Source organism: Aspergillus steynii (genome assembly GCF_002849105.1).
Source record: "Aspergillus steynii IBT 23096 chromosome Unknown P170scaffold_10, whole genome shotgun sequence".
In the NCBI taxonomy this organism is placed as follows: domain Eukaryota; kingdom Fungi; phylum Ascomycota; class Eurotiomycetes; order Eurotiales; family Aspergillaceae; genus Aspergillus; species Aspergillus steynii.
The window spans coordinates 905,907-930,947 of NW_020194407.1; the positions used below are offsets into that span (position 1 = coordinate 905,907).

Sequence of the window (25,041 nt, forward strand, 5' to 3'; positions counted from 1 at the left end):
GAGGACGGCAGACTAATTTTTGTGAATTTGCTTATGAATGCCATCACGAGATTAATTAAGGCGCATTTCTGGTTCGCTTCGATGTCTGGGAATCGGTTCCACTTTCCCCAGTCGTTCTGCCCCTAGTCTGGTCGATATTGGAGCTGAGAATTGGGGATTCCATTGCTGATATCTTACTTTGTTATGCCAGACTCGTGAGTCAAGCTCGAGGTGTTACAAGCCTACGCATACTTCCCCGTGGCATTTCCTTTCACTTCCCGAGGACGTTCGACTTTCCGCATGCATCGGCCACCACCTGCGCCCGATTGAATCCGACTCTGTTCCCCCCAAATGATCGCCAATTTCTACATCTCAGGATTCCAAGTCTGTTCCACCTGGACAACCGTTGCATTCCCGATGCGACCGGGATGCGCCACCGCGAAAAGAGACACGTCCATCATTCATCAGATTTGAATACATCTAGAACATCTAGAAAGGATACAAGACATGAGACACGGTCTATTAAACTGTAATGCTTCAATTGAAAAAGAGTCTTTTCTCATCCAGTACAACACAAAAAATGAAAGCGTATAGTTAACAAATTCATCCGTCAGAAACAGCGGGGAAAGAAACGGTCGCGGATAAGTCGAATCAGGAAAATAATATGAGAGAATATGATAAAGGGTACTTGGGTTAGTCACTATTCAAGAGGAGAGGGAACAAGACGCTTCCTTTACGCAGTCGACGCCTTGAGGCCCTTGAGGGATCCCAGGCTCAGCGCCAGTCCCTGCGACCGACTTCTTATCCGCACAAAACCGGTGATCGGCCCATCGTCGCCCTCCTTCTCGATGCTCAGGTTCGCCAAAGCGTCCTCACCTGGGTCAAGTTAGCAAACAGTTCGGGGCAAAGAAAATAGAGTCGGCACTTACCAAATACACTCCGGGCGTATAGGTTCGCACTCAAGAAGCGGCAATCTCCCTTCAGCGAGGCGTCCGGTGTCAAGCAGGCCATGTTGGTGCTCTCCATGAGCTGCTTGAGGAACTCGCGAAGATCCTTCGCCTTGGAGTTGATGTTCACCTTGTTCTCCCACTCGAATTCGGTCCACATCGTGCGGAACTGGGTCTCGGTGCAGTGGGCGGGCTGGATGTAGTCCATGATGTCGGCATGAATGTCGTTCAGGATGACAACGTGCGTTTCCGTCGAGCTGGCGCCGTCGTACACGATGTTGCCGAAGATCACCCCGGTATCCGTCGACGACACCTTGATCGTAGCCTGCACGTTCAAGAAGTCGCGGGGTCCGAGGTTGTGCGTGGCCGGTCGCTCGACGACCTTCAGGTCTCCGAGCGTGGCGAACTCGACCGACAGGTTCTGCAGGGTCTCCAGGGTCTGGTTGACCAGAAGCACATCCAGAACGATATCAAACTGGTGGACGGTGACGTAGGCTTCGGCATAGACGGGGTCCGAAAAGCCAGTCAGCTGCACCACCCGGCTCAGTTTCGAAGCCGCGGTCTCCACGGTCGAGTCACCGCCGGTGGCCTTGGCCAGGTCGAGCTCGATCTCCTCTGCGCCCTCCGCCTCGTTCTTCTTCGTGAACTGGCGAATGGGAATGGCGTCGTCGATTTGGACGGCACTCTTGGCCTTCTCGGAGGCCTCCTTGTCCTCCCGCTTCTTATCCTCGACCTGAACCATCGCACGGAATGCCTTCCGCGTGTCTTCCAGGAAGGAAGTCTCCAGGTCCTTCTTCTGCGAGAATTCGGCGAGAGAGCGCACGCACAGCATGATACGGTCCACGGAGTCTTCGTCGATGGGGGCCTTGACGAATTGCGACTGGCCGACACGGATGATGGAGATCATGATCAGCATCGCCTCCGCGCGCAGAGCGTTAGTTCGAGCGGCGTCTTCAGAAACCTCGGAGTGGCGCATCACCAGCTTGGTCAGCGTGGAAGAAAGAACGGTGGCCAAGTAGAAATCGCCGTCAAGGATCAGTTGACGGAGAGGGGGCTTTTGGGCAGCCTTGACGGCCGCAAGTCTGGCGGCGGCGGCAGACTGGCTGGTCAGGGCATTCTCAGTCGCATAGGTACCGTCGGCCAGGACCTTTCGCGAGCCAGAGGGCGCCGATGACTTGGCATGACCGTTGACTTGTTCTTGGATGACATGCTCGTCGGGGACTTCTTCGAGGAGACGCTGTTCCGAGGCCAGAATAGGGATCTCTCCCAGGCTTGCTCTGATGCGCTTCCAGGCCTCGCGGATATCCTTCTCCTCCAGCGAGTATTCTCCCACAACCCACAGAACTCCGCGGTAGACCTTGCCGGCCCGGACCTCACTCAAAGTCGAAACCAAGCGATCGACGATAGAGGCTCGCAATCCGGGGAACTTCTCGACGACCTCCTTGACGAAGGAGATAACGTCGACGGCCGAGTTGTTGTTGAAGTCCGCAATGAAATCCATCAGGAGGTCAACCACGCTGGCGGCAATTTCCGAGAACTTGATGGCGCAGGTGTGTATCGATTGGATGATGAGTTGACGATATTCGCTGTTCTGTTACCGTTGTCAGCAAGAGCCCGTAACCCCCAGCATAGTGATATGCCCACCTTTTCATACTGCTCATCAACCGTCTTCGCAAGTTCCTTCTTAAGGAGCATGACAATCTCTTCCACGTTCTTGCTAGTGACCATTTCCAAGGCAATGCTCAGGGCCTTGCGTCGGACGTCGATATCCGGGCTCGAGAGAACACGCAGGATCTCCATGGTAAGGTCATCCAGAACACCCTCATTGCGAATTCGTAGTTGGTCGACCCGGTCGAGAACGATCAGCTTGACGTTGTTGTCGGCCTCCCGAATGCACAGTTCGATCAACTTGCCCGCCGCAGCCTTCACAGCGACGGGGTTACTGGTGAGTGCCGTAAGAGACGTGGCAGCCTCGTAGATCACAGTGCTTGTCGACGCATCAAGGAGATCGAAGATCAACCGCAAGTATCTCGCCTGTCAGCCGTTAGCGGACCATCGAGCCGACCGAATGAATTCTCCCCCCAGACCTACCTTGTTCTGCGTGTTCTGGACCGCATCCTTGCGGATGAATTCAAGTTCCACCAGCTGGAGAAGTTCATCGGTGTTCGGAATGCTGTCAAATGTCGAAGCCAGGTACTCGAGGGCCTTCTGGTGGCTGATAGACATCAAAGCGGCAAAGGCATTGCGCTTGCAGGTTCCGTCGGTCTCGGTTTCGAGGAATGTTTGGATGAGTTCGGGGGCATCCGGGATGAGCGATTCCGAATGCTGGAAGATCGAGGCGACGGCCCAGACGGCGTTCTTTCTCACGTAGGCATGGCGGTGCTCCAAGCATGAGCGTGCGGATGAAAGGAGGGGTTCGATGAGTTCCGGTTCTCGGAGCTTGCAGAGGAAGCGCAGGGTGTTGCCTCGCACGTACTCGTTGGGATGCTGCAGGTCATTACGGATGCCGTTACTGCACAGAGTAGACGGTCAGGCATGATAGAAACAGGCGGGGAGGGAGCAGGGAGAGAGGGAGCGATGGGTTCTTACCACACCAGGATCATCTCTTGCTTCAACTTGCCATTCGCGTCGAGTTTGGGGCAGATCTCGTAGTAGAAATATAGCAGTTTCTTGAGAGGCTTGCTCCGCGACGGCATCACAAACCGAATGATGTGCATCAGGAGTTGAGACAGGGGATCCCCATTGAGCATGATCGTAATGATCTGTCTCATTGTGTCCAACTTCGTCTCATCAGTGCCCTTCTCCAGCTGCAATTTCAGCTCCTGCAGGGTAGGCTGGTCTGCAGTATTATCCAAATGGATCAAGCTGTACGCGTTTTCTAAAAACGACGCCATGGTGACTGAGTGTGGAAAGCGATCGTAATGGGGGGGAACGGTGTGCTAAGGAGAGCTAAATGTGGTCAATACAACAACTGTTTGGGTCCGCCGAGTCAGGGGAGGGTCGAGGGGGGACCAACCAGAAGGAGTCTCCGGGAAGAAGCCGCAGGGAACGGAAGGAGGTTATATTAAATCAATTCGACTCCCCTCACCGGCCTTGCATTCATCAGCGCAAATGTTGTAATCCGGGGAGGGACTTGGAGGACCAAACCAGCCTGGCCATTTGCGCGGCGGAGCGCAAGCTGTCCGGAGTGTGTGGATGACTAAGCCCGACCCAACCCTGCAAACCTCCGCCGTATTGTTCGACCGACTCTCTGCCGCGAGTAATCCCTCCACCACCCTGCTTGTTTCTGTTTCTCGCGACCATGTCGAATCAGAACGAACCCTTCTATCTCCGATACTAGTAAGATCAATCTGTGCAAGGCCCAGGTTTCCTCCGCTGCTGACAGTTCCGCAGCTCAGGTCACTCTGGGCGGTTCGGACATGAATTCCTGGGTATGTCTGCGCCAATGTCGGTGTCTTTCGCCGCGACTGCTAATGCGACTGCAGAGTTCGACTTTCGCACTTTAGGTGATGGCCGTAGTGCCGCGGTGCGGTACGCCAACAACTCCAACTACCGCAATGACTCTCTGATCCGCAAAGAGAGTAAGTCCCTGCGATCGACACGAAGACGAATGGTCTCTGACACGATACAGTGTGTGTGAGCGCGGCGATGATCCAGGAGGTCAAGCGCATTATCAAGGAGAGCGAGATCATTAAGTACGGCAGTTATCTATATTCGAGAAGTGAATCGAACGAGAGGGTGGATGCTAATGCGACCCAGGGAGGACGACTCCAAATGGCCCCAGAAGAACAAGGACGGACGACAGGAGCTGGAAATCCGAATTGGCAATGAACATATCTCGTTCGAGGTGCGTTGCCGGGCATGACCTGGGATTATCTATATTTCATTGATTCTGACAACGTGCAGACCGCGAAAATCGGCTCGTTGGTGGATGTGACCGAATCGTCAGATCCCGAGGGTCTCCGGGTGTTCTACTACCTCGTGCAAGATCTGAAGGCTCTCATTTTCTCTCTGATTTCTCTCCATTTCAAGGTAAGCAGGACAGGTGCCGAGTGTACAGGGAGGTCAGGATCTAATCAGAGGCAACTACAGATCAAACCCATCTAATGATAATGATCGACACGACCGGCTGAAACTGGAGGAGGCAAAAACCCGGCGTTTGGGGAGGCGCAGGCGAGAGAGAACTACGTCGCCAGGCGGTGATGACGCCATGCAAGATTGAGAAACAATACCCATCGATTTGAACCACGCGCCGATAGATGATCTGTAAGGTACTTCGATCGACTCCATCCAGAAGAAGCGTAGTACACCGTAAGTTGTACGGAGGAAGTGCCGTAGAATCCCTCCGAGCATGCAGGGCCCAGCCCAAAGGGGCAATGTGGGTGCCTGAGTCTGCGGGAATCCGGACGGGCACAATTAACCGCCTCAGGCGCCCGTTTGCCTCCCCCGCGCTCGCATGATCCACGGGCTTAACCGGTTTGGGCAGGGCGTCTTCCCGCCCCAGACTGAACGGCACTTGACTTGCTCTTCTTCTACAATTCCCTTCGTTCCCTTCTTCTGTACTTTTCCCCTCTGCTCCTGTCTCCCGTCGTTTATCCTTCCTCTCGTTCGTTGTTGTGGTTGCCGTCCTGAAATCTCGTCTCTGTGCCCTCCCTCCCCCTCCTCCGTCGCCCTCCCCTTACTTCGTGCCAGTTTACTAGTCGGATCCGATGTCATCTCCTCCCTTGGCCTAACTCGCCTCAATGCCGACCCCGAGTGACAACACACCACGCCTGGATGCCACATCAATCCTGGATGACATTTCTGCTCGCACCACCTGTCCACCCGAGTTAGAGAGGCCATCGTTGTGGCGAGAGTCACCCGAATCTTCTCCGACCGCGGAGGGCGAGACTCCTGATAATGCGCTCTCCCGGGCCATTGCATCCGCGCAGTCTGCGCTGATCCGCTCGGACGATGCTATCGCCCACACGGTCTCGGACCCGTTAAACACCCCGGGCGCACCCATGAAGGACTCTGCCAAACCCGACGACGAGCCCGTTGCCGGCAGATTGAGCCCTACCGGCGACCAGTCACGTTCCACCAACACTCCCTCCAGTGCCTCCCTTTTAAGTTACGAATTTTCCAACATACGTGTAAGTTTCCGGGCTGAAACCATGTCGCGGGACCCGTGCTGATCCTCTGAAGCTTCTTCCGAATTACACCTCTTCCTTTCTGCGCCCGGGGAGCAAATTCACAGGTACCCAGCAGTCGGACCGCCAGATCTACAACGTCGATGTCGAGATCAAACATGTGGACATGGTTGAGTCCTACCTCTGCGGATACTTGCGCATTCAAGGTATGTTGGATATGATCCGTGCCTCAAATCGACATGTCTCAATTTTGTCTAATCGGTGGTGGCTTTCCGCACAGGCCTCACGGAAGATCACCCCACTTTGACGACCTTTTTCGAAGGAGAGATCATCGGCACCAAACACACCTTTAAGACCCGGAATGAAGCATGGGGAGCTACGGAGAAGACCGATATGCACCATTGGGCAAGATTTCCTGCGTGGCGACCGCTGGCCAAGCAGGCGAAGAGGCCTGATTTCACCTACCGGAACTTTGCCCAGCGGGAGCATATTTTTATGCGATGGAAAGAATACTTCCTCGTCCCTGACCATCGGGTGAGGTCTATCTCGGGCGCCAGCTTCGAGGGATTCTACTACATCTGCTTCAACCAGGTAGCGGGAGATGTAACCGGGATTTACTTCCACGCGAAGAGCGAGAAGTACGTTTGATGCCATGATTCCGTTATTTTCAACGCATATACTGACTGAACTCCCAGGTATCAACAGTTGGAATTGAAACATGTCGAGGATCACGGCTGCACTCCTGCGATTGAGTTCCGCTGATGTGTTCCCCTAGAATTTCCGGCCATCCCTTTCTCACATATCCTCTTTACCCCATAGGTCGCATTAATCGCCCTCATCCTCTATATTTATCTTTCTTTATTTGTTCATGATGACCTCGCCCATGGTTACGGTGTTTTTGTGCAGTGCTGAAGACAGCAGACTTCGATCCTGTCTATGGTTTACGATGGTTCTTTGAATTGGCGTCTTTATTGGTTGTGGTTCGACTACCAGGGTTTCTTTTCTTTTCTTTTTTTTTTCTTTTCTTTTTGTCACTACCTACTCGTACTACAACTATCTCGTTTGTCTGTTCCTTCGATTCATGCGAGCAGCGCTATCTCAGTCTATTGGTAGTTTCGGTCCTCATGTCTTAACGTCCTCTTGTCAATTTTCTCTCGGTCGCCGTTCCTCCCTTGCAATATTACGAAACGAAAGAAATGCTGTCTCCACGCCTTCCCATGCGCCCTCTAAATAGGACTTCTACGTGCCAAAACTACGAACACGTTCCTGATCTGGTCGTGCTTTAAGAGCTCTGAAGGGTGACGCTTACGCTTAAGGTAATTATCCTTGATATTTATATTCATTGTATGTTCAATCGTCTTCCCCCACCCCCCCTTTTGAATTCCATAAAATCAGAACCCTCTATGACAGCCCATCCCTTTGTGTTTATCGTGCACAATTACCGCCCTATTGAACTTATTCTCTCCATTCAACCAGGCCCCGCCACCGATTCTTCCTCAACCACCGAGTCGAGACGACCAGCCCTTGCCTCCTCAAGCCTCCGATTCGCCCGTGCGATGGCTTCATCTCTCACTTCGCCCGCCCAGTCCCTGGCATTACGATACGCCGCCGCTCCAGCGCAGAAGCTCTCGACGTCGTCGGTGAGCGCGAACGACCGCAGCGGCGTCATGGTGTACTCCGGGCGGCGCGGGCCGTCTGGCGTCGCGAGAGACGCCGTCGTTGAATGCGAGGCGAACAGGTTCAGCAGGCCGCCGGAGTAGGTTGCCGTGAGGGCGTAGGCGTTGTTGTCGGCGGGGACCGTCTGCGCTGTCGATCCCGGCCCCAAGCTGGGCTGGTCGCTCTGGCTCTGGCTCTGGCTCTGGCTCTGGTTGTATTGCTGCTGGTGCTCCACCGGGTCGTACGACCGCAGCGCATCCATTGCTCTGGCGCTCAGCGCCCCGTCGTAGCAGGCCTGTCGGACAGCGACGGCCGGCGCGCCGCCTGGGCCCTTGACCTCGGCGTGGAAGTTGGGAGCCAGCGGGAAGCTGTTGTCGGCGGAGGGGACGACTAGGGGCCCGAGCTGGGTGCGGATCTCGCGGTGTAGCTGGTCAGGACGTGCGCCGTGGCTGATGTCCGGCTTTGCGTGCGAGATGGTCCCGTCTGTTAGCGGGGCGAGGTTGGTGAAGTGGGTGTCGCGACTGATGGATTGTTGCGGAGAGGAGGAGGCTCCCTCGATGAAGGGGAACACGGAGGCCCTGACGTCTGCTCCCCGTGTGGCGGCCCAGGCGGTTTTTCTGAACCGCTGGTATTCGACCTTGGAGAGTGTGGATGATGCGTCCAGGGAGGGCCGGGGCGCCGCCAGTCGGCGTCGGATCTCGCCGACGTTGCTGGGTTCGTTGTCATCGGTACCGCTGTGTTGGGCATTGTACAGCGGAGGGTAGATCTGGTGGTCGACGAGGTTCTGCTCGAAGTTCAGGCTGTACGGCGTGGTTGTCGTGGCTGGTATTTGACTGGTCTGCCTGCTCGTTGGCCTGGCGGAGGGCATTGCGGCCGACGATGGAGCGCCGTGACTGCCGCTGGAATCGATTCTGGGAGGCGGACACTGCGGAGGGATTTAGTCTTGCGTTTCTTCCTGGGCTGGGGACCGATACGTACGCCTCGAAGATCGGACAGGTCTGGTCCTCCCCGTCGCGAGAGCCGTTGGATCTCTCGTCTGCAGCGCGGTGGACACTGCTGGAGAAGGGCCGCTGTGGTTCGAGAGCACCTCCGGCTTGCGGGTGTTCGAGCATGTAGTCTCCGTTGCAGCTCGTGCAGAGCGCTTCTGGTCAGCCAGAGAGTGGACAAGCTATCCCAGTATGCGGCTGGCTTGGAGGATGGACTTGGACTGGGGACATCTGGAGCAGAAGCAGGCATCACGAAGGAATTGGAAGGGGAGTGAGGTGAGTCTCATCTGGTCAAAGAGATCGGGATGCAGATGGTTATGGCCGGTCCACAAAGGGCAGGGAACAAAGAACCGGATCGGGTGTATACAACTTCAGCTGATGTATCCGATCTCTTCTACTGTCGATCCCGGCCCCAAAGCTGGGCTGGTCTGTCTGCTCGTTGGCCTGGAGGAGGACACTGCGGCCGACGATGGAGCGCCGTGACTGCCGCTGGAATAAGTTCTGGGAGGCGGACACGGCAGAGGGATTTAGTCTTGCGTTTCTTCCTGGGCTGGGGATCGGACAGGTCTGGTCCTCCCTATGCTACATGCTCCCAGATATACTGAGATTATGGTCCGCGGGGAAGGGAGAAATAAAAGCTAAATACCCCAAGAAAACATTGCTCTACTACCCGAGGGGATTCTCCGTGTGGACCTACGCCTGCCCCTCTGTAGGACGCCCCTGGTCCAAGTTATCCATAAGTCTCTCTACCCAGCTCCACCAGACTTCGTTGGCATGGATGGCAATCGCTTTGAAGACCTCGGTCAGAGAGCAGAGGTCGTCGGGCCGCCGGGGGTTCAGGTCCACGCGGGGAATCTCTTCGAACAGCTAGATAACTAGACTTAGCCTTGGTCTCGAGGCGCTCGCTGTACAGGGAGTTGGACTTACGATGACTTTGCCGTGGGACTTATCCTCGTGGAGTGCTACCACGGTAAAGTGCCACATGCAGAAACGATACTCCATGGCCACACAGGCCGGAATCGGGTCCTGTGTCAGATCGATCCCTGCCTTTTCCGCGAGCTCTGCGAACATCCGGAGGCTTGCGCCGATATAGCCGAGGCATTGACGGATCGGGCCGATCGGATCCTCAGAGAACATCCTAAACTGGATAGCATGTAAGAGGAGAGCGCTCATGTATTCAAGGCGTGGCAGCGGACAGAGGCTGTATCGATGCTTGGTCGCTGTAAAGAATTTATTCACGCGATTGGCTCTGTCGCCTGTCGGGACGCTTATCACAGCATCGGGGCAGAGGTGGAGCGGCTCGCGGGATGGGGAAACTAGACGATACTGTGGAGATATTGGGAGGCCCCTTCAGTAATGTTAGTGCGATCCCACGAGGAGTCTCAAGCGCTATTACGGGAACGTCATACTCAACATTGAAGATATCCACGCCACAGGTATCAGGACAGCCGCTGAGCACAGCGGTCAGTGCGTCGACCTGGGGCTTGGTTGACCCTTTCCCAACAGTCTGGTCCATCCAATATCCTATTCTTGCCGCGCTGGCGTAGTATTGACTGAGCGTCGCCTGCGGTCGATCCATTGCTGTCTGGTCGGCGGCCAATATCCTGTCCTTCAGATCCTTCATAGCATCCGTGGGCGAAAGGGCATTTGTTGTCTTGGTCGGCACACCCACACGGTAGACGCCGTATTCCTCGAGCACGCACAGGGGGGTCTCGTGGCAAGAATTGGCTTGCTTATCGGTGGCCGAGCTCTCAGTCCGCTCGCTTCCAGTCACCGAGACTCGGCTGCTTGGTGTACTCGCGGGTAGCATGCCATCGTCCCGTTCAATGCCATCCTGGGGCTTTCGTGGCGATCCTGCGGGGGCAACCTGGAGCACCCAGTTCTCAATCGATTGGCTGTGGGGTATAACGCAGGACCGGTAGTTAGTAAAGGATACGAGGCATAAACGACGGATTCTGGAGTCAGGGAACTGTGGGATAACCAAGTATGACTCACGTGTCAGCCATTTTCCAGTCTGAAGGACTCCCTCGCCCCGGATCTTCACAGGAGGGCAGAATGTGTCCGATAAAGGGGTGGCGATACAGAAGGGGCCAAGTCAAGATAGTAAGACAGAAGTGAGAGGGTTCAGGGTGTGTGTAGGAAAGAGATACAGACTGTCGAGAATGTGGCGTGAAGGTCGCAGGAGAGGTAAAGTGGAGAGAGAAGATGAGGGAAAGTAAGCAGAGTAAACAATCAGGCGACAATCCTAAGGTGAAGGAACGCCGGAGCCTTCCTCCAGCTCAGAGGCCGTACCTGACAGCAGTAACGGAATCAACCAGATATCAGGCAGCTTCAGATTCGGACTTGAGTAGGCTAGCCGTATTCAGCCATTATCTATACAGGAACCTACATAAGTAGGAAAGCTCCAAGTCAAGTTCGAGCATGAATTCTCCGTTGCAGCTGGCTGAGAGGATGGGCTGGTGGACCGGGGGACATCTGGAGCTGAAGCAGGCATCACGAAGGAATTTGGAAGGAGAATGAGGTGAGTCTCATCTGACATGGTTATGGCCGGTTCACCGGGTGGATTCCCACCTGTATACAACTCCAGCTGATACATCCGATCTCCCCCTTGCTCATGGATCGATGATCAGCGCTCGTCAATGGCTTTATTTGGCATGCGTGTCAGCTTCTCCTATACATCGACCCCTTGGAGATGCTGCAAAACCACGAGACAAGACATTTGTATAAAGAACCCTGGAGCAAGGGACGGTGTATAGTATTTCTCCCATCAAATCCCGTCTATCCACTGACAATGAAACTCATCTGGTGCAGCCTTCTCGGCCTCTATCTCGGACGGTCCCATGCCTCTCCCACACCCCCCAGCGAGGACTCCTTCTACAGACTCCCCGCCGACTACGAGACCAAACCACCAGGCCACATCCTCGATCATCGCCCCCTCCCACACCCCCTGAAAGACCCATTGCCCTCATTCTTCGAAACAGGCCACCAGATCATCTACCGCACCACCGACAGCTTCGACCAGCCCACCGCCTCCCTCGCCACCCTCCTCATCCCCCCCAACGCCAACCTCAGCCGCATCCTCGCCTACTTCCCCGTCCAGAACTCTGCGAGCATCGACTGCTCACCGTCCTACGTCATCGCCGACGGCGTCAACGAGGAGAAAACCTCCGACCGCGTCATCGAGCTCGTCCACACCATCGTCCTGGCAGGCGCCCTGAACCAAGGATGGCCCGTGATCATGCCCGACTACGAGGGTTTCGGCGCCGCCTTCATGGCGAATCGGCGCGGCGCCTTTGCCGGGCTGGATAGCATCCGCGCCGCCCTCGCTTCCTCCCCCTTCACACACATCTCCGCCGACGCGGTCGCCGTGATGATGGGATACTCGGGCGCAAGCCCCTCGACCGTCCTGGCGGCGGAGTTTCAGCGGAGCTATGCACCGGAGCTGAAGATCGAGGGCGTGGCGACGGGCGGGATCCTGATGAATCTGACCACCGTGCTGGAGCTGGCGATCCCGGCGCCGAACAACCTCCCGCCTGCGCTGTGGGGTCTCGCGAACGAGTATCCGCCCATCAACCGGGTCGTGCAGGCGCATCTAGCAGCAGCCGGCGGGGGTGCGGAGAAAACGGCGGAGTTCGAAGCGGCGCGGGACCAGTGCGCCGGCGCATTGAAGGAAAACTTCGGCACAGCCAACATGTCGACGTATTTCGACAGCCTTGACTTCCTCAACACCTCCGCGGTGACGCGCATCTTGGACGAGAATAGCCCCGGCCAGGGCGTCCCTGGCGCGCCGGTCCTGGTCTACGAGAGCACGCACGACGACAAGTCGCCCATTGGGGACGCGGACGCGCTCGTCCGCAACTACTGCGCCGCCGGCGTGCTGGTCGACTATAGGAAGTATAAGGTGGAGTCGCACACGGCGTTGTCTGTGGATGGCATGTTCGCGGCGCTTGTGTGGGCCAAGGAGCGATTCGATGGCGTGTCTATGGGCGAGGAATGTCGCACGTCTGATCACTTCTCGGCCCTGGGGGCGGATGCGGCGGCGTTTGTGCCGGATGCGTTGACGGGGTGGGTGGATAGACATTTGGGTACTAATTTGGGTGCAGCCTTGTAGAAGGAAATTTGACTGATAGCATGGATAGTCGTGAGTTGGACTGTTGGCAGAGGCAGGTTCAACAGGGGAAGAAAACAGCGGGGGGAATAAACAACCTCCATTCAAGAGGAGGAAGAGAAGAATAGACTTGAAATACAAACGATATTCATAAATGCCCAAGTCTTTTCTTTTCAACCCCAACACCTAACCAATCTCAATATATATATATATACATATATATATATATATAGGCCTATCTAAACAAGCTCCATATACTCTCCCTCATGCAGCGCCAAAGTCGACGGCAGCAAGTCGAACGCGAAGCAGGCGATATGGCCCGTGAAGGTGATCCCGAGGACTGAAGAAAGAACCGTTAGCTTTGTCTCCTAGGTAGCCCCCCAAACAAAACGCAGGGGATAAAAAGGGGAGAGACATACTCCACTCGATCACCGCGCAGGTATCCCTCGCGTTTTCCATATGTTTGAACGTGTACCAGAACGCCAGGCCCAGTATCGCCGAGACCAGCCCCGTCACGAGACGAATGATCAGCGTGACGATGAGCAGCGGATGTCTCCATCGCGAGCGCATACACGACCGCAAAGACTCCAGGAACGCCACGGCGCCGGCTATTGAGAAAGACGCCCTACAGGACAGAACCAAGAACACGCATTAGCCCGATCAAGATCTCATTCGGCGCTCGGGGCCGGGGGCGGAGGGAGGGGGACTCACACGTATAGCGTCAGAAACTCGCGATGCAGATCCGGATACTGCAGTCTGTCGAAGCGGGCGAGCAGAACCAGCCCCACGCTGCCGGCGGCGGTCAGGAAGATGGCCAGGTAGTGAAACCACGTGTGGCTGATTCCGGCGCGCTTCCAGCGCAGCAGCTTGACGGAGGGTTTGGGGCCGGCGCTGCGGGCCTTGAGGATCAGGACGAGGGAGATGTTGAGCAGGATGACGCTGACGAGACAGCCCGTGACGAAGAGCGGCTGCAGTTCCTGCGCGGCGACGTCTGAGATATACCTAGCGGAAAGGTTTAGTGTGTGTACGTTGCGGTAGAGGGCCCGGGTGTGGTGATGTACGGGATTGTCTGGCCCTTGTGGATGTAGCTGTAGACCGGGCGGCCGAGGCTAGCCCAGTATCCGAGCATTGTGAGGAGAGTGACTAGGAATAGATGTGTTAGTTCATTCAATACGATAATGATGCTGGGACGCCAGGAAGAGAGCGTAGGATATACCAACATAGCCAAACCGAGGCCGAAATGAGAGGCAAACCCCAAGCAGCCATTGTCCACATTGTCAAGGAAGCCGCGGGGGAAGGTATCGGATCAACATAAAAAGTTCCTGCTTTGGGAGTTTGGAGGTTGGAATTGGAATTGGAATTGGATTTGGACAGCTTGTTGTCTGGGGATGTGGACTGGAATCAACAAGACCGTGGGCGTGGGTAAGTAAGGAAGGGCGAAAGAAGGGCACGATAAGATAAAAGAGCGGATGGAGAGAGAGGGGGGGGGGGGAAGATTCCTTCCTAGTAAAGAATGACTGGGTTAGAGTAATAGTATAAAAGAGTGGGAAATATGTTCAAGAGAAAGAGAAAGGGAAGGGAGTGGAAGGGAAGAAGCGCAGCAGAACGACGCCCACCGGGACTGATGGATCATCATATTTCAATTTCATACTGCGTAATCTCAGGGGAACGGGGCCTTAAATCGGAAAGATGCTCACGAATACGGAGGAATACAATCACTGATCGGCGTGGTCATACGCAGTAGTATACTGTAGTACCTACGGAGTCCTCAAGCGAAAGTACATACTCCGGAGTCCTCCCTCGACAACCAGCTCGAGGTACTCGACAGGCCATCGACTCAAGGACTGGCGAACGACTGAACTCAGGTAGCGGTATAATGGTATTATGGATTATGGACCAACCGGCGTGTCTCCACCGCTTCATCATCTAAATTAAATATTGGCGGACGCCGTCCCTTTGTCAACCTGAAACAACCCCATGCTTAACCCGATGCGGCGACACTAGGGAATAAAGATGGAGACAAAGTGGCGGAGGGCGTACGCTAGAGACGCCGGCTCCACCGGGGTCGATGCTTCTTGTCACCCTGGCAGCAAGGGCGATGCGCCGTGGCGTGCTGGCTCAATTCCCGTAATCGTATCGGACTCCCTGCGGTTCCTCCTTGAAACAGCCTGATCGACCTCGGACATTGCAGGGAAGTCGGGGTGACCCTGGACGAGATTGGATTCGGATTGTCTTCCGGTTTATCATTCCACGCAGTATAGCAGACGGCCGTTGAGCCGGTGTCAGAATTTAGTGGACTGTGTCAGAGGGTTTTACTTTTAGCCAAGTCAGCATCGCTGTCGTAGTCGTATAAGCCAGAATCAGAATCAGAATCAGAAATAAATCAGAATCTTCGCTAAAGGTGGGTCCAGCCAGAATCGGGAAAGGATCACACGATCCGTCAGTCATAAACCCCTGAATGCCATATAAATACGCTGGTCTTGAACACTCGATTGGTCTCAATTCATTGGCCACTAAGGTATATGATATACATCCATCTAGGTAAATCTGTAATGGCTAGCCTTAATACACCTGACTACCATATCAATTCATCTCATTCCGTACCTAAACACCTAACATTTCGAGCCCTTCGTGTTCCTGAGCATCGATATATACAGAGCAAATAAAAAAGAACAAAAATCAAACGAGTTCCTCCCGGTCTCAGGTAAAAAAATAAACCAGAACAAACAACTCGGACCAGAAAGATGACAAACGACAGTTCCCGAAGGAAAGAAGGGCGGTAAGTTAATGAACACAGGTCTGAACGAGATTGTGGCAGTTGTATGGGTATCAAATGCAATCTTGTGGTGTATGGGCATGGGGAGAGCGCGTGGGTTTTGAAAAGAAATCAAGTGAATCCAACAAGGGGATGCAAGGAAAAACAAAATATCGCTGATAGAAAAAAAATCATAAGAGGACTAACTATAATAATAGGAGTTGTTGCGACTGTTGGAAGAATTGGAGCTCATACTGCTGCCGTGGTCACTGCTGGGAGTCGGCGGCTCCAGCACAACTTGCTGTCGGATGCAGACAATCCATTCGTGCTGGAGGAGCTCGGCCGCGGTCGATCGCTTCAATGGATCGCACTCGAAGCAACGCCGAAGGAAGTCGATTCCTAGATCACTCAGCTGATCTCGGCTAGGCAGCTGCGGCTGATTTCCTTGGGCAATGTTGTACATGATTGCCCACTCGTTATCCAAGGTAGACCAGGGACGACGACCGGTGGCCATCTCCAAAATCACACATCCGAGAGACCAGATGTCGACGGCGCCCTGGCGATGGACCAGCTTCGACGAGTCTCCTCGGATGACCTCCGGAGACATATACATCGGAGTTCCGGTCATGGTCTTCTGGTTTTTGCCTCGTTGCTGCGCGAGCTGCGCGTCTTTGGGAACAAGCGCGTCCTTGGGGTTGGGGCCAGCAAAGGCATCCATGGGGACGACCGTGCGACCCTGGCGGGCGATGATCTTGGCGGCTCCGAAATCAACGTATTTAATGATCCCGTTGTGGTCCAGGAGAATGTTCTCGGGCTTGATGTCCCGGTGCACGATGCTGGATTGGTGTAGGTATGCCAATCCTTCGAGAAGCTGAAGGGCATAGACCATGATGACGGTCTCGTCTTCCACGCGACCATGCTCCAGCAAGCTCGCCAGAGAGCCCCCGGAGCAGTATTCCATGAATATGTAGACCTTATCACGGTGCACCTCAATGCCATGATACGACACAATGTTCGGGTGGTCCAGAACTTCAAGGACGCCCATCTCGTCGCGAATTTGCTGGGCAATCTTGGGAATAAGCTGCGGGTCTTGAAGTCGGATTTCTTTGACGGCCATGAGGTAGTTGCTATCCAAGTTGATGGCAGCATAAACGGAGCCAAACGTTCCGCCGCCAATAAATTGTCCTTGCTGCCACCGTAGAGTCACGTTGGTGGCGGAAGATGACAGGACTGTCAAGGACCGGTCGGCTTCGTTAGACCCTTCAAGCACCCTGCCCAATGCCTGACGCTTCGCGTTCTCCTCAACTCGCCTATCCTCAATTTCGTGGAGATGAGACAAGCGTTGTTCACGCACAAGTTTTGTAGCTTCTTCGTCGGTCAAAATCCGGCCGGCGCCGAATTTCCGTCCTCCTACTCGCTCCTCCATTCGCTGCTTTTCGGCCTGAGCAGCGCGAGAGGATCGAGCGCCCATGATGTCAAAGTGAGATATCAGAAGCGACATACATCCAGCGACCTTCTGCCTCAGACAAGAGAATTGTTCATCGTCGATGGAAAGAAGATGCCTGCTGGAGGTGATGGCCATGGCGAATTCAAGTGCGGACACGGCCCATTTGAATGTTTTCCGATCGGCGGCATCACAGTCATCACAAATGAAGGACACCCAGTCGAGTGACAGCTCGACAAGTCTGGCGCTATTCATTGCCCGTCTGTTGGGGTCGACGTTTGAAGAACGATTACCGAACTCAGTAGCGAAGGCATAACAGGCCTGGATCAAATCGAGGTTCTCGATGCCTCTCTCCTTGAGCTGATCCCGGATGATCGCCACACTGTCCATGATGGTCATAGAGAGTTTGAACGAGGTCTTCTTGATCTTGTTAAGCTCCACGTTGACACGACCCAGATTCGCACGTTGCTCAATGGCCATGTCGAGCTGAATTCCGGTCAATTGTGCCAACTCTTGACGCGCATTAGACAAACGCTGCTGTGTTCCTTCAACCACGAGGCGAAGCTTTGCGAGTCGTATGTCCGTAGGTTGCTCCAACACATCCACCTGCATTTCCCTGCCGGCCCATGTCAAGGGCTTCTCGGGCCGAACTACCAGCAAGTACGGCGAAAGGGGCGAGTCTTTCGGCAAATCTTCTTCGCGAAACGACGTTCTAAGAATTGCTTGGATGTCGGTGGGACGATCCCAAAGCGCAGGGTGAGCAAACAAATACACGCCCTTCTGGCCAATAGAAGTAGCGGATTTGATGAGAAAATGATCCGAGATAAGCAGCGCCTCGAAGAAATCATAGGCGATATCAGTGGAAATGTTGTACTCGGTGGCATTTTCGAAAAGTTGCCGAAGGAACCTGGAGAAACGGTAAAGCTTTCGTTGACGAATCCGAGTCGAATCCAGAACGCTCTTATAACGCTTGTCCATATCTGCCGGGTCTTCGTCGGGAAGTATCGTCAATTCCCGCTCGAAATGAATCATTAGACGCTGGAGTGATTTTGCGGTCAAAGCACTATCGATCAATTAGCTGATGGTCACAGGGCTTTCTTAGGATTTGAGACCTTACCTAAATTGTTCAGCGACTTCGATATCTCCACCTTCAAGCTGGCGTCCAATATGATTAGAGAATTCCCAGTCTTGTTCGAGAATTTCCGCCTCCTTGAAGGTGTTCTTGTTCGCATTCAGCTTCCAGTTCAGAAGTCGGAAGTAGTATTTGAGGGCATCCAAGACAACCGAATCAAAGTTCTCGTCAATACAAGGCGGGAGATCCCAGCCAGGTTCAGGTCTCGCAATGTCCAAGTAACGTTGCTTAATTTCGACTGCAACCTTCATCAGAATCTGGAACTGTGAGATCATCTGATCGACCAAGATGGGAGACTGCGAGGCAGGGTCCTTCATGTTCTTAGCGTAAGAGAGTCGAACCCGTATAATCTCTTGAATAAGACGGGAGGGGAAATTGATGAGAGTCAGCAGTTCCTCGATGTAGGGAGGCAGATGGCGCTTGGCGAAATTGCTTGCATTCTCAATCAAGGTGCTCTTGGCCTTCTGGATCACTTCACCAATGTCAATCAACATGTTGTGGTCTCCCTGAAGCGTCCGAAGCCCGTCCTCCTTCATGATGCGGTCCAGGAAAGACGACTCGTCCGAAAGATCGCTGTTGGTCGACTTGTCCCTCGTCTTGCTAAAGTCAAGCTCGTCGTTTCCAACCCACTTCCGCAAGATAGCGAGTTCCGTGTTGATAAGAATTGTGGTGTTGTGCCATGCGAAGACCGCCTCACGGCTAGAGCAGAACTCCTCCGAGGCGACCCGAGGCTGCTCGCTTTCCAACTCTTTATGGGTCGAGTAAAGCATCTCACACTTCTCAATCTCCTCCACGATATCCTCCACCTGCTTGATCGGTGATTTCCCAATCTCTGTCTCTCCTTTTATCTCGAACTTGATGATATCCTCAACGATAGGCCCCAGGGCCCCGCGTGCTTCTTCAATCAGTTTCCGTTGTAGAGCGACGCTGCGTCCACAAGTCCGGGCTCTCACACCCAACCAGATGGCACTGTTCTGGGCCGCGGAGCGTTTCGTCTCCGCCGAACCGAGCAGTCGCTGTTTTTCCTGCTTCACGACGTCTCCTTTCAGCACCGACGCCAACATCGAGTGCCATTCCAGCCGCTCCTGGTTCTTTGGGTTCCTCAGCTCTTCGAGCGTTGGCTGGTTATCGTCCGAAAGGAAGAGCTGCGTATCCGGGTCGTAGGCGTCATCCTCGAAGGGAACCTCCGACGAAGGCGACGGTTCCTCTAGGTCCGAGTCCCCGATGGCCGGTCCCATGTTTTGAGCCTCATCGAAGTGGCTATACCACGCCTGCGGGTCCGCACGGATCCGCTGCACATATGCCTTTTCCTGCGCCCGATACTGCGCGTTGGGGTCGCGTCTCGGGGTTCGCTTATTCGAGGAGGATCGGCGGCGGTCATTCTGGAGGCTGATGTACTGCGGTGGACGGCGTTGAGGGGCGTAGGTGTTGGACGGCGTTCTGGCGGGGCCTGACGGGCGTTGGAGTCTCAGGTCGGCACCGTCCATTGGCGGCACCTGATCCAGGGCCGACGGAGTGCCCACGCTGGCACCGCGGGGACGTGAGGACGTGGTGCTAGACCAGGAGGGCAGGCCGCTCGAATGCGATGGAGGAGGCGAGGAGGTGATGGTGGTCGCCGGAGTGCCTTGGATCTGGGGGTCAAAGTTCTCCGAGTAGCCCGAATTCGAGAGGGCGGCGTACGGCTGCTGAAGGAGCTCGTCGGAGGACCCCGAGCCGTCCGAATCATGATTGTTCATGTCGGGCAGCTCCATGATCTGGGGAAATCCACGGTCCTGGTGAGGCTCCATGATGAGCTTGATCGATGACGGAGATCGGATGGAAGGCCTTAGGCGGAGATATAGGGGCTGTGGCGGTGCATTCCGATCGGTGGCGGAAGAAGTGGAGTGGAACCAAGAGTGCTTTCTGTCTTCCGTGCGCTAAGGTGCAAAGGTAGCACTGGTATAAAAAGAAATTTAGCCAGGAAGACGCTCTAAGTGAATTCTTGCCGGAAAGAAATCTATGCGGATGAAGTGCACCAACGGTGAATTGAAGTCCAGAGCGCAGGTGATGAGTCAGCACATGGTCAACGTCAGAGTGCAGAGAGCCGTGGGTTTGTCCGCACAAACCACACTCTATGCTCTCTGGACGGGCCCAGACCTTCTGTGTATTGTTTCTCTTGCCCTATTTGAGCCCTGTCAAAATGAAATGACCGGCAAGCTATGCTACAGGGACAAGAAGGAGCATGGTACTGCCATCTCAGGTTGTATATTCTAGTCCATGGGTATAGTAGTTTCCTGCTTTATGGATAGCTGCTCACGAGAGAACTATCATGAAGATAGAAAGCTGCATGCAAGCAGAATGAAAGAGAAAAATAAGAAGAGAGGTGTCGAGAGTCAAAACACTAATTTCTCTAAGATTTTGATGCCTTGAGATGTTACGGAGTGCTGTTGCTTTGGCTCTCCCCCTTTATGACCAGGAACAACTACTATGTACCCCAAAGTTCGTACATGTCCAATGAGAGCACAATTGAATTGTGTTAAGGTACGAAACAACGAGTATTGGTCCGTCGGCAGGCTGATAGCATGCAAACAGCCTGTTGGCGGCCTTGAGGATTCATCACACAAGGAAGTATTTGCCCGTCCTGTTCATTAAGGGGTGCATACTGCGTATCTTCTCCTGAATACCATGCTGCATATCAAGGGATATAACCTGGTGTATGCGTAATCTTCCAAATTGCCATCTGGCCAGTGAAGTGAGCATGGCCGAACAAACCCGCAGAAACTAGATGTATGTAGATGGCAACGGCAACGGCAATGTCAATCGTCTTATCAGTCCCGTTCTCGTCGCGTGAAACACTGGATTCTCTGGTAATTATTCCCCAAAATCGAGAATGCTTGCCAAAACAGATGCTGCTCACCTGGAACCACCGAGCTTGAGCGTCGATAGTTACATGCATCGAGATGCCACATGCTGATCAGCGGGACCGACGGGCTTAACTTGGCATTGGCGGGTCCCCGTGAAATCTGGAAGCCTCCCCTGTTCATGGAGGTGGGGTTGAGAAAATGTAACCCAAGTGATTGATCGATAGGCGACATCCTGCATGATCGACCGGCGTTCATTTCAAATGTTGGTGCTCCGTACTTGGACGAGATGTCTAGTATCTAGGTAGTAGGTAGTGAGCCGTGTGGGATAAGACAAAGCCGGGTTCTTGAAACATCATGACCTTCGAATACTCTCCAGCTGATGAATCCATTTCAGAAACGCTCCTTTGCTGCAGTTGTAAACAGCTTGTACTGGACAACCGTCTAGTGCTGGTGAGGTCATTTCCGGGTGAGCTGAGCTCGAGGAATGACAAATATTCCTCCACCTTCATCCACTATTGACTGAAGCCAATATCCCAGACCCCGAACGCCATGAATAGATGAACAGATGTAACCACAAGAAAGAGAAAGAGCGCTGGACGTGTCAAGCTCAGCCCTGCCCTGCGACGCCAAGGCCGCCCACCGTTCGGGATGCCGAACGGTGGGCCAATGGGAGCCCGAAGGCTTATCTTTACTTCCCATTGTCCCTCCCGGGGTACCTCCCGCGACTGCGCAACGCCTACAATTCTGGCCTGCGTCGGAGGTACCTCGCGGTATCTTCTTTCAGCGCGCACAGGGAAATAATAGGACGATCAGCTGATGTGTCCCGTGGTCCGCAGTCGCTTGGACCGCCAGAGAAGGAACCTGGATCTTTTCTTCCTTCCTTCATTCATTCCAAGGAGAACGAACCAGCTAGCAATTGCACTGCTTGCTGACTGCCGATGTCGGATCCCTAAACCCAAAGCTCTCCAGCTTTAGAGGTTCGTGTTTAATTGCCAAGGGCTTGTCTATCTTGCTCCATGAACAAAGCACTGTCCAGGATCCACGGTCATAACAATGTGTGGGAGGAACCGGATGATAAGCACCCATCGCCGCCTGCTGATTGGCGGATAACGCACTGATATGACAGCCTCTCAGATCCTCGTAGGAAATATCTCCGACTCCCTGTTTACTACGGTCATCTATTGTTCTGGTCTTACGGCCACAAAGCAGGGGAACAGGATCCCTCACGAACTATCGAAGCCAACCATTCCCTCGAAGATGAGCTCATCCTATGTGATTTTCCAGAAGCGTATGGCGATCTCCCCACGCTCTGGAGCCCCCGTCTGGGCGAGAAAGGAAGACCGGCGAGTAGCCAGCCTGATAGGCCGATAAAGGACGAGATAGTTGGTCTCGGATGATTGGTTCGCGCTCTCCTATCTCTCTCCAGTCCCTGTCCGATATCATCCACTCTATCCAAATTGCCGGGTCTTTTGGCCCCCTTCTGGTCTTTGGGCACCCTCCAGTTTCCTTTTCCATACTCTGGGGCTCCGAGATATCAAAGGAACCAGACAAAGCGGATGACTCGAACGGCGGGAGAAAGAAAAGAATTAAGATATGACGCAGAGAGATCTGAATCCATTACTCTAATCTTGAAAGTCATGGCCCGAGCCCGTATTCCTTCGTCCTTATCCGTTCGCATAGGGCTTGGCTCTCGATATCAAACCCCCGGCTGACGGTGGAGCTGATGGCGTTCTGACTGGTATCCGCGCTTGCATGATATTTATTTATCTTCTTTGCCCCTGTCACATTTCATTTCCCTCGTCATTACTTCTTTCCGATCTTTCCTGCATAAAGTTCTGAAGCCCGCGCTATTGGATCCGTTCTTTCCTGCGTGGTTTCTCGTTCAGCATACACGTCCAATTCCAGGGGCAAAGACTGAAACCCATTGATAAACTCCCACAGTGGTCGTATCTGGGGAGGTTAAAATTCTTGACACTGCTTTGTGGCACATCACACTATGGCCGAATACCCTGTCCCTTACAATGGAACGGAGACTGGCACTGGAGGTGACTCCATGACGGAGGACCTCAATATATGGTACAGCGTGAGTCACATGGTAACCCTAAGAAGAAGGCATAATCATGTTAGCTAACCTTTCCTCCAGTCTGGTGACATCGCCTGGGTTGTTACCTCCACAGCGCTTGTTCTGTTGATGATTCCTGGTGTTGGGTATGGGTTAACCTTTTCTTTTTATGGAATGACCAGTCCGTTATAGAATGGCGGTGCTGACGACGCGATTCACCCCAGATTCTTCTACTCCGGTCTCGCCCGTCGAAAGTCCGCTCTGTCCCTAATATGGCTCTCCATCATGTCTGTCGGAGTCGTTTCCTTCCAGTGGTTCTTCTGGGGGTACTCGTTGGCCTTCTCTCACACAGCTGGAAAGTACATCGGAGACCTCCAGAACTTTGGAATGAAAGGCGTTCTGGCTGCACCTTCGGTGGGTAGCGATAAGGTGCCCGATCTCCTGTTTGCCGTCTTCCAGGGAATGTTCGCCTGCATTACGTAGGTTGCTCATTATTCCAAGTCTCGGTATCATCACCTCAAACCTAACAATCATACAGAGTTGCTCTCGCTGTCGGCGCTGTTGCCGAACGTGGCCGCATGCTTCCCTGCATGGTCTTCATTTTCATTTGGACCACCATCATCTACGATCCCCTCGCCTGCTGGACCTGGAATGCATCCGGTTGGGTCTTCAACTTGGGAGGGTTGGACTTCGCGGGTGGCACGCCCGTCCACATCGCCTCCGGTTGCACCGCCCTCGCATACTCCCTGATGCTCGGCAAGCGTCGCGGACATGGCACCCACGAGCTCAATTATCGTCCCCACAATGTCACCCACGTCGTCATCGGTACCGTGTTCCTCTGGGTTGGTTGGTTCGGTTTCAACGCCGGTTCTGCCCTCAGCGCCAACCTGCGTGCCGTGATGGCCGCTGTTGTGACCAACCTTTCGGCCTCCGTCGGTGGTGTCACCTGGTGTCTGCTCGACTACCGCCTGGAACGCAAATGGTCCACCGTGGGTTTCTGCTCCGGCGTGATTGCCGGTCTGGTGGCTATTACCCCGGGCTCCGGTTTCGTGACTCCTTGGGCAGCGTTCATCTTCGGTGTCGTCGGTGCCGTTTCCTGCAACTACGCCACTAAGCTTAAGTACCTGATCCATGTCGATGACGCCCTGGATATCTTCGCGGTCCACGGTATTGGCGGTCTCGTGGGCAACCTTCTGACCGGATTATTTGCCGCGTAAGTGAAACCCTCCTTCAGCCTTCCAAGAAGGAGCTTTATTTTTCGCTTAAGAATTCCCGGCTAATTTCCGTTCCCTTGCAGTGACTACATCGCTCGTCTGGACGGATCCACCGAGATCGACGGTGGCTGGATCAACCACAACTACGTGCAACTGGGCTACCAGCTCGCCGACTCCGTCTCCGGCATGGCCTACTCGTTCTTCGGCAGCTGTATCATTCTCTTCGTCATCAACCTCATCCCCGGTCTCAGCCTGCGTGCTCCCGAGGACGACGAGATCATGGGCATTGACGACGCCGAGATTGGCGAATTCGCCGTATGTTCCCCAATCTTTCCCATTGTCTCTTCCATCAAATCATCATTCTAACATAATATCACTACAGTACGACTATGTTGAAGTCACCCGCGACGTGATCAGCGCCCCGGGTAGCGAGAACGGCGACGCAGCTTCCAAGCGTACCGCGACGCCCACAGAAGGCAACGAGACCAAGGCTTAATTCAAATGAAAGCCCAACCAGATCTCCGTACTGGGTCTGGGTACTATCTATGATTGTCTCGGCCTGTTCTTGTTCAAATTTCTACTCCTTATAATTTTTTTTCATACCTTTCTTTCTACAATACCCATTTCCTGTTCCTGCCTGGTCTTTTTTTCTTTGTCTACTTATTCACATCTTATCGGAAATATTGACCCATATTAATCGATATCGTCTTCTTTTTCTTTGAATCCAGAATATCCGCCCTACGAGACGGTGTACATAACTCCATAATCGAAATAAAACTACCTACA

At 54.0% G+C, this 25,041-nt stretch overlaps 9 protein-coding genes across 9 annotated transcripts; 4 read left to right on the forward strand and 5 right to left on the reverse strand.

Moving 5' to 3' along the window:
- Positions 1 to 497: 497 nt before the first annotated feature.
- P170DRAFT_441257 (coatomer subunit beta) lies at positions 498 to 4,050 on the reverse strand. The gene is made up of 6 exons (XM_024850275.1): positions 3,943 to 4,050; positions 3,516 to 3,875; positions 3,018 to 3,438; positions 2,571 to 2,960; positions 909 to 2,517; positions 498 to 855 (listed from the first exon to the last, which is right to left on the reverse strand). Exons 2-6 carry the CDS (start codon positions 3,818 to 3,820, stop codon positions 713 to 715), a joined length of 2,868 nt encoding a protein of 955 aa, XP_024699102.1. The 5' UTR covers positions 3,821 to 3,875; positions 3,943 to 4,050; the 3' UTR covers positions 498 to 712.
- A 137-nt stretch (positions 4,051 to 4,187) lies between these two features.
- On the forward strand, positions 4,188 to 5,196 carry P170DRAFT_441259 (mago nashi family protein). Its single transcript, XM_024850276.1, has 7 exons — positions 4,188 to 4,265; positions 4,320 to 4,357; positions 4,412 to 4,507; positions 4,558 to 4,621; positions 4,686 to 4,773; positions 4,833 to 4,958; positions 5,019 to 5,196. Exons 1-7 carry the CDS (start codon positions 4,228 to 4,230, stop codon positions 5,031 to 5,033), a joined length of 465 nt encoding a protein of 154 aa, XP_024699103.1. The 5' UTR covers positions 4,188 to 4,227; the 3' UTR covers positions 5,034 to 5,196.
- A 472-nt stretch (positions 5,197 to 5,668) lies between these two features.
- P170DRAFT_480757 (vacuolar import and degradation protein) lies at positions 5,669 to 6,817 on the forward strand (the record flags this gene model as incomplete). Its single annotated transcript, XM_024853810.1, has 4 exons — positions 5,669 to 6,058; positions 6,111 to 6,261; positions 6,336 to 6,693; positions 6,751 to 6,817. The coding sequence occupies 4 exons, from the start codon at positions 5,669 to 5,671 to the stop codon at positions 6,815 to 6,817; spliced, it is 966 nt and encodes a 321-aa protein (XP_024699104.1).
- Positions 6,818 to 7,523: 706 nt separating this feature from the next.
- Positions 7,524 to 8,947, reverse strand: P170DRAFT_450965 (uncharacterized protein; the record flags this gene model as incomplete). Its single annotated transcript, XM_024851159.1, has 2 exons — positions 7,524 to 8,636; positions 8,690 to 8,947. 2 exons carry the CDS (start codon positions 8,945 to 8,947, stop codon positions 7,524 to 7,526), a joined length of 1,371 nt encoding a protein of 456 aa, XP_024699105.1.
- A 221-nt stretch (positions 8,948 to 9,168) lies between these two features.
- P170DRAFT_62655 (uncharacterized protein) lies at positions 9,169 to 10,802 on the reverse strand. Its single transcript, XM_024855307.1, has 4 exons — positions 10,693 to 10,802; positions 10,107 to 10,592; positions 9,625 to 10,045; positions 9,169 to 9,564 (listed from the first exon to the last, which is right to left on the reverse strand). The coding sequence occupies exons 1-4, from the start codon at positions 10,701 to 10,703 to the stop codon at positions 9,391 to 9,393; spliced, it is 1,092 nt and encodes a 363-aa protein (XP_024699106.1). The 5' UTR covers positions 10,704 to 10,802; the 3' UTR covers positions 9,169 to 9,390.
- Positions 10,803 to 10,893: 91 nt separating this feature from the next.
- Positions 10,894 to 12,962, forward strand: P170DRAFT_468565 (LIP-domain-containing protein). The gene is made up of 2 exons (XM_024852563.1): positions 10,894 to 11,218; positions 11,328 to 12,962. The coding sequence occupies exon 2, from the start codon at positions 11,390 to 11,392 to the stop codon at positions 12,806 to 12,808; it is 1,419 nt and encodes a 472-aa protein (XP_024699107.1). The 5' UTR covers positions 10,894 to 11,218; positions 11,328 to 11,389; the 3' UTR covers positions 12,809 to 12,962.
- A 550-nt stretch (positions 12,963 to 13,512) lies between these two features.
- Positions 13,513 to 13,934, reverse strand: P170DRAFT_430827 (uncharacterized protein; the record flags this gene model as incomplete). Its single annotated transcript, XM_024847984.1, has 2 exons — positions 13,513 to 13,807; positions 13,867 to 13,934. 2 exons carry the CDS (start codon positions 13,932 to 13,934, stop codon positions 13,513 to 13,515), a joined length of 363 nt encoding a protein of 120 aa, XP_024699108.1.
- Positions 13,935 to 15,336: 1,402 nt separating this feature from the next.
- Positions 15,337 to 20,096, reverse strand: sskB (putative MAP kinase kinase kinase SskB). Its single transcript, XM_024846031.1, has 2 exons — positions 18,122 to 20,096; positions 15,337 to 18,067 (listed from the first exon to the last, which is right to left on the reverse strand). Exons 1-2 carry the CDS (start codon positions 19,921 to 19,923, stop codon positions 15,763 to 15,765), a joined length of 4,107 nt encoding a protein of 1,368 aa, XP_024699109.1. The 5' UTR covers positions 19,924 to 20,096; the 3' UTR covers positions 15,337 to 15,762.
- A 2,879-nt stretch (positions 20,097 to 22,975) lies between these two features.
- Positions 22,976 to 24,751, forward strand: P170DRAFT_368975 (ammonium permease MEP2; the record flags this gene model as incomplete). Its single annotated transcript, XM_024844884.1, has 6 exons — positions 22,976 to 23,062; positions 23,123 to 23,187; positions 23,266 to 23,520; positions 23,580 to 24,254; positions 24,339 to 24,570; positions 24,638 to 24,751. 6 exons carry the CDS (start codon positions 22,976 to 22,978, stop codon positions 24,749 to 24,751), a joined length of 1,428 nt encoding a protein of 475 aa, XP_024699110.1.
- Positions 24,752 to 25,041: the final 290 nt, after the last annotated feature.

Bases quoted from the DNA above. Each gene is read 5' to 3' on its own strand.
- P170DRAFT_62655 (XM_024855307.1), bottom strand. The intron at 10,046-10,106 runs GTATGACGTTCC...ACATTACTGAAG, and splicing joins GTGGATATCTTCAATGTTGA to GGGCCTCCCAATATCTCCAC. The intron at 9,565-9,624 runs GTAAGTCCAACT...CTAGTTATCTAG, and splicing joins AGTCCCACGGCAAAGTCATC to CTGTTCGAAGAGATTCCCCG.
- P170DRAFT_441257 (XM_024850275.1), bottom strand. From the start codon at position 3,820: ATGGCGTCGTTTTTAGAAAACGCGTACAGCTTGATCCATTTGGATAAT. The intron at 3,439-3,515 runs GTAAGAACCCAT...TACTCTGTGCAG, and splicing joins CAAGAGATGATCCTGGTGTG to TAACGGCATCCGTAATGACC. The intron at 2,518-2,570 runs GTGGGCATATCA...CAACGGTAACAG, and splicing joins TTGATGAGCAGTATGAAAAG to AACAGCGAATATCGTCAACT.
- sskB (XM_024846031.1), bottom strand. From the start codon at position 19,923: ATGGAGCCTCACCAGGACCGTGGATTTCCCCAGATCATGGAGCTGCCC. The intron at 18,068-18,121 runs GTAAGGTCTCAA...ATTGATCGATAG, and splicing joins GAAGTCGCTGAACAATTTAG to TGCTTTGACCGCAAAATCAC.
- P170DRAFT_468565 (XM_024852563.1), top strand. From the start codon at position 11,390: ATGCTGCAAAACCACGAGACAAGACATTTGTATAAAGAACCCTGGAGC.
- P170DRAFT_441259 (XM_024850276.1), top strand. From the start codon at position 4,228: ATGTCGAATCAGAACGAACCCTTCTATCTCCGATACTA. The intron at 4,266-4,319 runs GTAAGATCAATC...ACAGTTCCGCAG, and splicing joins CCCTTCTATCTCCGATACTA to CTCAGGTCACTCTGGGCGGT. The intron at 4,774-4,832 runs GTGCGTTGCCGG...GACAACGTGCAG, and splicing joins ATGAACATATCTCGTTCGAG to ACCGCGAAAATCGGCTCGTT.